This window comes from Phlebotomus argentipes, unplaced genomic scaffold (genome assembly GCF_947086385.1).
Source record: "Phlebotomus argentipes unplaced genomic scaffold, Phlebotomus argentipes genome assembly contig_33, whole genome shotgun sequence".
NCBI classification, from domain to species: domain Eukaryota; kingdom Metazoa; phylum Arthropoda; class Insecta; order Diptera; family Psychodidae; genus Phlebotomus; species Phlebotomus argentipes.
In genome coordinates, this window is record NW_026776167.1 from 754,131 (window position 1) to 765,768 (window position 11,638).

The following is an 11,638-nucleotide window of genomic DNA, read 5'->3' on the forward strand; positions in this document are numbered from 1 at the left end:
TCACAAGGACTTTTTCACCGATGTACTACTAAACTAAAGAACCATTTCATTTGAATTTCACCAAGAGAAAAGCTCAAGCTTTGGTAAAGAAAATTAATTTTCCACTCCCGACAATTTCTTTGTATAATTTTTCTACAAAGACAAACTTTCGCTCACAAAAATCTACGATGTTTTCCTTTCAGTATGAAACCCACCAGAGTTTTCTCCGTCTTTCCTCATTCCATTGAGATAGAATAACATAATTCTCCTTAAACCCAAGAATGAGAGAGCAAGTATTGTCATGGAGATGAAATATTAATTAATTATTGGTTTCCCAGGAAGTGATGGTGATGCGAAAAGGTTCATGCGATGAAGAACTGTGCGAAGAATCATTTCGTATTTTTCCCAAGCAATGCCTCAGCCTATGCCAACGAATGCGAATGGGATACACAAGCTAAGGAACGATATGGGTGGGCAAATCAAGGAGAATTGGGAATTCACTGTGCATATTGTCTAGTTTCCTCCGCAGCGTAGCATAGCAAATAAATCAATATTCCTAACTGAGGTAAGTTTACTTCATTACTATCCATTCTCGTTAAAAGCTCTCACATCACGAAAGAACGACAGCATTTTAATTGGATTGATTTCCTCTTTGTCTCCCCTTTGTCAGAGGAAGAGAACTGGAAACACACATGTGTGAAAGTTTCTTGTTCGGTTGGATACACTCTGACAATTTACAATATAAGAAAATCACCACCCGGCAAATTCTCAACTTGATGTAATTAACAATTATTCGTGTGTACTTCTACAAATCAACTTCCAGGAATACGATTTTTGGGGATGTGATTTTGTATATATTTCTGGCAAGAACGAACAGGAAAACTTTGGTATGTTTATTTGGACATCAAAGTTTATTTTGCTTGTAAAGTAATTAAAAGGAACAACTATAAGTAAATATTTTGGCTCAACCACAAATTCACATAATTAATTGCGTTAATTAATATTGTAATCAATTTTATGGACGACAAGACAGAAGAATGAGAAAGTTCGTCCACTATAACACCAAGAAAACTCATTGAAAAGTTAAATGAAATGTATTTACAGCCTAGAAAAATCCATTTTTATATGTACTAAATCTTCAAACAAAAATATGTTCAAGATACAAATGGTATGTGAGGCGCATTGCGAAACACAGAGGTCAGAATAAAGAAAGATAGCAAAAATTCAGATCCTAAAGAATCGAGTCTCTTTCTCTTTGTTATAACAACTATCATATAATTCACTTAAATGATCTAGTCTGTTGATCACATAGATTCAACCTGTTGTTTGCTTATTCAATCAGTTGATTGTGAAGATCCTTTCATTTGTCATGAAAGTGTAATCGTATTACAATATAGATTCACTCTACTCGTACTGTTTATAGAACTACATTGTTCAAGATTACACTAGTCATGTAAAATATCATCTTTAGAATCTTCTCACGACACAGGAATCTGCAAGCCGATACCAATATGAAGCCCAACAGGTTTTAATTAAGTATTCTAGCACCAATGAATTCTTCTGTAGGAATTACCTCAGTCAATTTATTCTAGATATAGTCACGAAATCATATCGTCTTTACTACTGTCTGAAATATTTCTTATGCAGCAAAACAATTCTACCAAGTTAGATAACTAGAACGTTCTAAGTTCACCAAAGAGAACTGAACAGAGTTAAATGGAGTTAAGCAAGTCGTGGTACGGAAATTCAATAAAGTCAATAGACTTCCGCAGATTTATCACAAAGGCAATAAGAGGAAATGTAAATAGTGCTCATATGGGTGACGGTGCGACAGAAGGTTGACGTGGTATTTTACTATACGTGGTGGGAAACCCGGCATCCTCCGCCATGACAAACACGAGACACACATTTTGACGTCACGTGGAGCCACTTCGGAATCCCCAAAGTACAATCGCATCGGAACGTGACCCCCAGTCGTGAGACGGGGATAGACACATCATTTCTCTGGGAAAAACTTTCCTGATATCACAAGCTACAATTTTCTCTCTGGGAAACTTTTTCCCCTCGCTTCGCTTGTGACATTGCTCGTGGATGGGAAACTTTTAGTGAATTCATATGACTTGATTTCACTGATTGTTATGTGTTCAGGCGGAGAAAATGTATGTAGATGAGGGGTTATCTCAGAGTTGTCTCTTTTCCACCTTCATCCAGCATCACGCTGAATTTTTTCAACATGGAAACATGACAAGGAAGTTTACCGTGAAAGAATGTGCGGTATTCCCTTGACAGTCCTCGAAAACAGATCCAATCTTTCTATTGAATGTTACACATAACATATTTAGTGAGAAATATTGCAGCTATTGTTGAAATTGTGATCATATTGTGAAAAATTGTAAGATCTTGACAATTGTTGCATGACATGTACTCTAGATGTAACGATTTTTCACAACCATATATCCAAATAAATTATATATTTTCAGCATGACTTTTAAAATATTGAGAGTTGTCAATTTGTACAGAGAAATTCCTTCATGGCAACTGATGTAAATTGTAAAGAGAGTTCACAAGAGAATTCCACATGGATATTGACAGACATTCACGTTTTACCTTCTCATCCTTCTTATTGTTTCTCAGATCTCCCTTTCTGTCATTTCATTTCCCTCGGTATTTTCATACAGTGAAAAATGCCACATGGTGGAAATTCATTTGCTATCTAGATCCTTTGGTCTGCAGCGTCGTGGAAAAAGAAGAAATATGGAGGGTAAATATGGGAAAATCACGGAGAGGAGTGTGAGATGATGTGAAAGTTCAATATTTCCCATATTTTCGCATGACCAGAAGCAGCCGTGCCTATGGAAGAAAAACGATGCATTTCAACTTGTTGACGGTGAGAAGTTCAATTGAAATTTATGATTCTCACAGGCACAGCACAGAATTTCACCTCATTTACGCACGTGAGGAAACAACGGAAACAACAGGGAAAATCCACCCTTGTGACACATGAAAATGAGGAAATATTTTGCCAGCATTACTAGCTTGTATTTGCGGTGTGGATACAAAAAAGTTATGTCGCAATTTAATTTGCACACATTACAAATTGTGGCGCTTTTGCATGCTTCAACATTCTCGCCCATTTCCAAGAGATTAAATAAATTATGTATATTTGAAAGCGTTGGAAATATGCAATGATAGCACTATTTGGAATGTTTATTCCGACAACGAATTTTTGGGCAAGTCCCAGCGATATAGAAATGAGACCAAACTGTCTTGCTGTGGCATAATAACATACAAATACAATGATTGAAAAGCTCTTCCATCCTTCACTACATACAACCATTTTTTCTAGAATCTCATCCAAGCCATCAAGTACCTATGATTTCTCATGCTCAAGTTAAAAAGAATTTGTAAAAAGATGCATTACGTGGCTTTTGTTGCCGTTGATGGATATAATGTATACATTATTTGATCATTTCATAATGTACAAGCGCTTGTAGTAAAATTTACATGTGTATTGAAGCTTGTGAAATTCAATTCATACGCCATCATCATTCACATGAGAAAACACGGCTGAGTGGAGTAAAAACTGAAGGATTCAACCCGTAGGGAACGCGGTATTTATGATACACTTTGCATTTTATGCATTATGGGCGTTATTAATAACATTTCATATACTTGCTCAACACTGCCAACAATTTCACCATTATTCGGTATGATTTACATACGAAATCAGTTTCAATCTTACGTCGATTCATATTAAAGATTTTGTCTAAAAATCTACATTTTACATATCTTGACTTTTTGCTTCTAAAATTGAGTGGTTGATATTAATTATTTAGTACCTACTGATTGTATATAGTAAAATCAGATGCGACAATCGAAAAACCCACCGATTGTAACGATTTTGATGACAAAAGTTGTCATGAGAGGAAAGCTCTCACGCACACACATTTAGTCAATAACAACTGCAAAAAATGAAAGATAGTTACGAGATAAGAGAAATTAATTAAAAGCCATCAATCGTAAAGGGTTTTGCCGAAGGGAGAAAAGGGGAATGAAAATCTGAGTGTTGGTGATTTTTTCCTGGCAATTTTTATATAATTTGCGAACACTGGAAAAGCGCGATAAAAGCGGCCTTCATTGAGCGATATTTTTAATGAATATGGAGGAGTTCCCATGAAGGCCGGAAATTGCAAACTGATGAAAATCAAGAGGTCAAATCGCACAGGATATTTCCCAGTATACCGAAATATGTATTTCAACTCAATTATTTTTCCACAGTTGGGTCACAAATGAAATGGGCAGATTTGTGAATTTTATGATTTTTTGGTTTGGACTATATTGAAACAATGCGAGGAAGTTTTATGTCAGCAGTCAGATGGTTATTATGTAAGTGCATTTTTTGTGTGAAAACCCATTGTTATAATAATTATTGTGCACTTTTTCCGGATACTTTGTATTGGTTGTCCAGCATTTTTACAGCTGTAGGTTATTGCTTTTGCACTGTAAGCCTGAAAAATTGCATTTGGTGAGTATTTTCAACAATTTTGAAGTATATTTGTAGACTAAAGAAGACAGATATTGCAGGAAATAATGTCCATAAACAACCTCTTCGTAAAGCAATTCTAGGAAGAGTTCCGCGTTTTTCGGGAAAGGCAAATAGTTTTCCAGTTGAAGCATAGTGTCTGTATGTGTGGGTGTGTATTTTTCACCTCCAAGCTTGATTCGCTCGCTGGGAAAATGGAGAGAAGTAGAAAATAGAATGAAATTGTGTCTTCATTTTCATTGTTTTTCCTTTGTTCACTCAGGAAAAACAGGTGTTTTCCCAGCGTGATTCACTCCATGCCTCAATAAAATATTTTCCATTAGTTGTTTTTCCTCGCAGGACGACAAAAACATCAGGGGTTGCGACAAAAAAGGAGCCATAGCGCAGCAGAAAGAGGAAAAGGAAGATTTTTCAAATGGCTGTTGGAAGTAGAAAAAGCTGTATAAAAATATATTTTATTCCCAACACGATGAGAGAATGAAACTTTGTAATTTGATGGTATATGGGCGATTCTCTTTTCTGCCCACTACAAAACCATCACAGGATCGGTGGAGGGAAGCTTTCACAACGAATGGGTGGTTTGGGAGGAAAATGCTTGCGCGCCCACACAAGCACCGCGGTAGAAAACCATGCACAGATTACCCTCGTTTCCATGTTAAAATCAAAAGTGTGGAAGAGTTCGAGGATGTGATGAGGAAAAAGGCATTGGTGTGTTGAATAATTGTGACTGAAATTGCGAGAATTGGGTTGCTGTTGGAATGAACAAAGCTACTTCTTTCAAACGTAATTTACTTTCAACATTTTCACCACACTTCATTTTCTCATCCCTAAAATAATTAGGGAAATTATTTTTGGAAAACGTTTAATACCACACGTACCTCTGTAATATATGAAAAGCCATTAAATTTTTCTTTTAGACTTGTTTTGAGATAAATGATGCAAATAATTTGTCTAAAAGTCTTTTTAATAAAATTCATATTTGCGACAGAAACGCATATATATTTAAAAGAAATTATTAAATTTCCTCTAATGTACATCTGGACTATCCGCAGCTCTTTCTTTATTTATTTAGAATATTGTCGTTGTGTTTCTACGCTATTTGAATATCTTGAAAAGCGTTTTCACAACGACAAAAATTGCGAAGAATTGCAAAGTTATGCAAATAAAAATATATGAAAATCAATAAAAGAATAAAATTTCAATAAAAGCATCGTCAAAGGTGTTTTCATCGCAACTCCACGAATAGTTTTCATCGGAGGAATACAAATATAAAAGTGAGTGCAATAAAAGTGAGCAATAAAGAAGTTTCTTCAGTCATTTTTTCCTACAATTTTCGGTATTTTGATATTGCACTTCTCCTGCTGCTTTCCGTGCATATATAAGATGTGCGGAAACGATATTCATATTTCCTCTGCGTGTGCCTTGGGAAGCTCTTCTTGATGTTCCCCATGCATACGAAGCAATAACGCTGGCATATATCTTAAGGATGCTTTCCAAACAAGCATGTATAATCTTTCTTAGCCATGGAGAATAATTGTGAAGCAACAAAGTGTGTATGTGTGTGTTTCGAGTCCTACACGTTATACACGTTCAATGTGCAGGAGCCAAAACAAAACTTAAAAGTGAAGATTTCCATAAATCATCTCTTTGAACAAACTGTTGATGAGAATCTCTTCGAAAGACGACGACAGACAAGATGACTCTTGAAATTTGTTCTGCACGAAAGTTAGGGAGGCTGCAGTGCTTCGGCGGATTGGGAAAACGCGAGAAGGGTTTAATAAATGAGCTTCTCGTTTGTTTTATTTATACACCACTTCTATCTTATCTCAATATAGAAGGTATGGAGCAGTGGTTACGAAGTGTGTAATATCATGTGTACATAGCCATGTCTTTCACGTAGTATAAATAAACTTTTGTGTGTTGGATTAGAATATGAATTTTCATTCTCGAAAAAGCTCCCGTTCTTCGCCCTTCTCCCCCTCGAAGCGCCCCTCGCCTCAAGTTTATTTCACACAAATATTTTTCCACCCGCCAGGCATTCGTCGTTTTTCGAGAAGCAATTACACAACTCATACATTATGATTCCTCCATGTCGTCTTTGCTCCTCAGTGTGCTCACCATTTAGGCACATAGAATGTATATATGTATGCTTTTGGAAATTTTCCCAGCAGCACATATTCTGAGCATGAACTTCGGCGTGGAGTGGAAAGTGGAGGCGGAGGGTAGTGATCCCCTGGATGAAATGACTAATTCGTGTGTCACTCGAATATGAAAAGCCCATTTACTTTATTCTTACTTAAAGAATTCGTATATATACATATAAATATATCGGAATCACAGGCGCATCCACAAACTGGGTGGGAGAAAATTAAATTACCAAATATGCGAGCATCTCGTTAGATTATTTTCTGAGCAGGTGAAATTCGCAGTAAATAAAACTTCATATTCTTAATTTGCATGATTCTTTAACTAAAATTTCATATCAGTTTTAATGCGGATAATAAATACTGAACACACACATAGAGTTACATAATTTCCGGTTGAGCTGCATTTTGACACAGATTTTCAACAAAATTCAAAACAAGCAGACCAGATTTTTGCGACTACTTTACGATTAATAATTAATTACCTCTTTACTCCACAATCCACAAACAAAAATTCTCTAATTTGTCTTTACTTCCATTTGACTGAAAATTTCATTGTTCCAAGGGAAATTTTAATTGTTTTCGTCGCTTGTGTGGTTTATGCTAAACTGTCGTCGTGTTTGTCATTTCACTTCCTTGCCAAATTGGTGTTTTCTTTCATCAAAAATAAAACGGTATAGAATAGCGTGGAAGAAGTACAGTGAGACAATTAATTGCGATTCTAAGTGTATGAAAATAGAAAAGCATTCCAGCGAAAGAAATCTCTACAATCAAGCTCTCAATGAGCTTTTTCCTTTTTCGCACGCTTTTTCCTCCTTCTCGTTGAGAGAACATACGAAATATTCACACATATTCGTTCTGCCATGTCTGTGGTATTGTCTTGTTTACCCGGGATTTATTCATGCGGAGTAAATGAGATTATTCAGCTTTTTATCACACATCAAGTGCGTGGTTTTGTCTCCTGACGAGCTTTCAAGCGCACACACACACATTTATACAAATAAGAAAATATATCTCTTCATCTCGTGTTTCTCTCTTCTATGAATAAATATTTAATGTGTAGTGCTGTGTTAAAGAATATTGTGTGGAGTAATAAGAAATGACTCGTTTTTTCTTCTCTGCGCGCCTCTTCAAGCCACTTCTTGCGAAGCTTTCCGCACATTTTCCTAGCGCAAAACGACTCAGCAATTTGACTCTCAGTGTGTATGAAAATGAATTATTCATTTTCATACGGAATCCCATCGTCAAGTGCTGGGCTCAGGGAATTATGAAAATATACATACCTCGCTTTTCCCACGCAAGAACACTTTTGACTTTTTCTTCAACCCACAAAATCATCTTTTTGGCAGGGCAAACCATTTAAAAATTGTCTTTAGCTTCCTTACAATTTTCCCCCTTACTTTTCTCTGTTCAAAATACGCCTCACATTTTTAATCAACAGCTCTCCATCTTGACGAAAAATTTCACTTTTTCCTCCTTAGCAAACTTCTTCTCTTTCAGAATCTCTCTCACAATCCTAATTAAATAGTGACGATTTTTTCAGGCTGAATTTCAGAATATGGTTAAAAACGGTTGATTAAATAATCTGCAAAGGTTTTTTTTTTATTTATGTCAGTGATAAAATTTTTCTAATTTTCAATTGACGTGTTTCACCCAGAAAATCAACTCCCTATTTAATCAGAATGAAATGAATTTCAATTCAAATGGTTTCTAGTATCAATTTCACATCCTCACACGGTCCGCCTTGGTTCCCATTTCTGCAGCGGAAGCACTTCATCCAGAGTGATATATTCTCTCGTGTGTTGATGCCCTGAATCCCGAAGAGCGCTTCTGCTCAGCTGCACACGTCTGAGTGCCCAGGAGTAGATTTGATATTATCTTGCGAGGGAAAAGCTCACAGGTACACGGTATCAGTCGAGTAATCGGAGAAATCGTATGAATTGAGATTTGAAATTGATTGAAGATTCAGTGTGTGTGATAGCCGGGCTTCCAGCCAATCTGCCACTGCCTTGTTGTGGCCACTGACGAAGCTAATCACCGTCTTTCTAGGAAATTGAATTTTCCTCCTGTTGTATTTGCTCTGCTCAGGCCGTAAAATATTGGTAAACATAAATTTTTCCTGCACGCTTATCTCACCACTCAGAAGCTCAATGAATTGAATAGAAATCCTTTTATATCTTCTCTCTTCGTCGCTCACTGAGTGTTTCCAGTTCGGAAACTCAAAAATAGAACGAGAGTACACACGAAAAATTGGGTTTTGGTGCACTTTTGTATGGAAGGAATAAACGGAATAAACGATTTGAGTATATTTTTGAGCACTTGTTGATCTTGTTCAGTTCATTCTTAAGGCAAACTTTATAAAAAATTGATCAATTACGGCGTTTCAAATACACATAAATTCCGTAATTGATAAAAATATGATAAATGTTAATTTCTTCCAATTGACGAGAGAATTTCGGGTTAATCGATTGAATGAAACTGACATATCTTCGACTCAGTCTCCCGAACGTTATTAACCTATTTTTAGACTTCCTTCATAATTCATATTCATGGTTTAAATTGCATTCATAGGACTTCTACTGCATGACTTCTACATTAAGCGAATTCGAACATAATTAAAAAGGTCAATTTGAATTTCCCGCAAAGCCGTTAATAGAGTATTTTAGAAGATGATAAATGAAAAGCCTCGAAAGCTCATAAAGGAACCTGAAAAGCTCCGCCACAGAACATACATTTTGGTGTGAGATGGTGGAAAAGGGTATTTTAATTAAATTGCCATGGCGAAGAGATAAAATGTGATTTTCCCTTATCACATTTCCCAAGAAGCACACGCCACTAGATGGAAGGAAATCCTCCGTGTCCGCTTATCATCGTCTTCTGCTCCATAGAAAGAGGAGCTGAAAAAGTCAAATCACGCACCGCTTGACGTGCTTCAAAATGCGTGTAGCACATGTTTCGTTTATGGACAAATATCTGGACAAGTGTCTTCAGGGAAACGCTTGCCGGTGAGGGTGAAAGAAAAACAAGAAGAATCATTCTCGATGGGAAGAGTGGAATAAAGTTGCCACTCTACCATGGACTCCCAAAAGTTCTTGCATGAAGCACTTCATGACAATCTCCGAATAATCTCAGACCATTTCTTCGGATTGTTACTATGCCATTCTAGCAGATTTCATTGTCCGTATCGAAGGCATGATGGATTGAATCATCATTTGCAGCCGAATCGAAATCCACCACATAATAAAATGAAAATTTTCTATTATTCGTCCCTACCGCAATTCATTTTCTCTCACTTCGGCTTTATCTGGAATCTCACTTCACATCACAAGCAACTGCTCTGCAATGGTTAATCTCTCGAAATACCAATGGAGCTTTTTCTTGGTGTTTTTCTTTTAAATAGAATTTGAAATGAAATATTAAGATTAGCTCATAAAATCAACTAGATTGCAGTATAAATATAAATTGAATGACTATAAAAGAGAAATTAGGTCTTATTTGAAACGATTAAATATCACAAGAACATTCAGAAACATCGGTTACCATCTATACATATGTATTTCAAAACTGATTTCTTCTGACCTGAAATTATTGAAATTCAATAATAAAGGTATAATTCGCTTTATAATTTAAATACTCACAAGTTCTATAATTTTCTCAATTTATCTCAAAATCTTCTACAAGGCAGAATCCAAACGAATCGAATAAAATACTTAATTGAGCTGTAAACGGGAAATTTACTTCAAATTGAATATCTTAACGATTTGTATGTTTTGTTTTACCTTCTAAAATAAGATGTTTAACTTTTTAAAATAAATTTAAAATCCGTAAAAATCCTTTGTAGAAACCTCGGTAGAAACCACATTTTTTGCAGTGGATAAAACTTACCTTACTATTTTATATTTTTACCTATAGTGATTTAGCTGTCTCTTCAATATTTTTCAAGATATTTCTGGACCAAATGCCCTCCGGAAAACTGAATTATCCTGCTATTACGAGCACATTAAACTTTTTCCCATTGCCTTGCATTAATGTGTAAAAAAAATTATTTCTCCGTGTCAAAAAAGTCTCCTAAAGCGGATTTCCATAACTTCTCAAGCACAAAATGCTGCGTGAGACAATATTTAATTGCTTTTCTTTGAGAATGCAAGAAAATAATTAGTTTACCTGTTCTTTTCTCAATGTCGAAATTGGACATTTTTACTCTCGAGGCGATCCACTGTGCGGAAGATTAAAGAAGTCCACGTCTCTCTGTACGATTTCTCTAATTTCCTTCTGCAGCAACTCATGAAGACTTCTTCCGTCGTGCTTGTAAATCCACTTGCCGTCTTTGTTCTTCCCTCCGGAAACGAAGTCGTAACGTTTAGGACCACTTGTAGGTGAACTAAGCCAAATCTGTCGGTTCGGCGATTGGCGGTTTATCACGTACGTTCCATACTTATCGCCTAGTTTTACAGTCAACACACCGTCCTGGAAAACCATGAGAATTGAAAGAAGGATGGAGAAATCGGCGATGCTAAAAACTTACAGAATAGAAAACATCGCCGGATTTGAGGTGTGACGTGCTTTCGACGAGCTGTTCAAAGTATTCGCACAGTCCTTCCAGTGTGTCTGAACAGACGGTTTCATACGTGACCACGTCGATCAGGGCTGCTCCAATTGGATCACTGTGGACAGTGCAGAAGCCTCTCAAGTGGTTCCCGGGAAATTGTTGCGCAAGAATGTGTTGCTTCATTGTCACGGAATTCTCATTCTCTCCACAGCACTGCACACTGAGCCATCGCGTAGAACTTCTCCTCAGGACATCCGCCATTGATCTCGCTACCTTTCTGTGCATGATATTCATCCTCACTACGTAGCTCAGCTGCCTAAAGCTGCACCCACCACAGATGTTTTTATTTTGACTCCGGTGGCCAAAGTGAGGTTATGTCAGGCATTTCCCCTTCGAAAATTCTCATGCGGCACCCCGAAAAAA

At 36.6% G+C, this 11,638-nt stretch overlaps 1 protein-coding gene across 3 annotated transcripts in view; it reads right to left on the reverse strand.

Moving 5' to 3' along the window:
- The window catches only part of LOC132256965 (frataxin homolog, mitochondrial), a 31,065-nt gene extending 19,473 nt beyond the window's left edge, over positions 1-11,592 (reverse strand). For 2 of the 3 annotated variants that reach the window (XM_059753602.1, XM_059753601.1), the window contains exons 1-2: positions 11,192-11,592; positions 10,831-11,133 (exon numbers count right to left, since the gene is read on the reverse strand). In XM_059753602.1, coding sequence (XP_059609585.1) covers positions 10,864-11,133; positions 11,192-11,509 — 588 coding nt within the window. In that variant the 5' untranslated portion in view covers positions 11,510-11,592 and the 3' untranslated portion in view covers positions 10,831-10,863. Of the gene's footprint in view, positions 1-9,948; positions 11,134-11,191 lie in introns of those variants that run through there. The other variant, XM_059753600.1, reaches the window with a different exon arrangement.
- Positions 11,593-11,638: the final 46 nt, after the last annotated feature.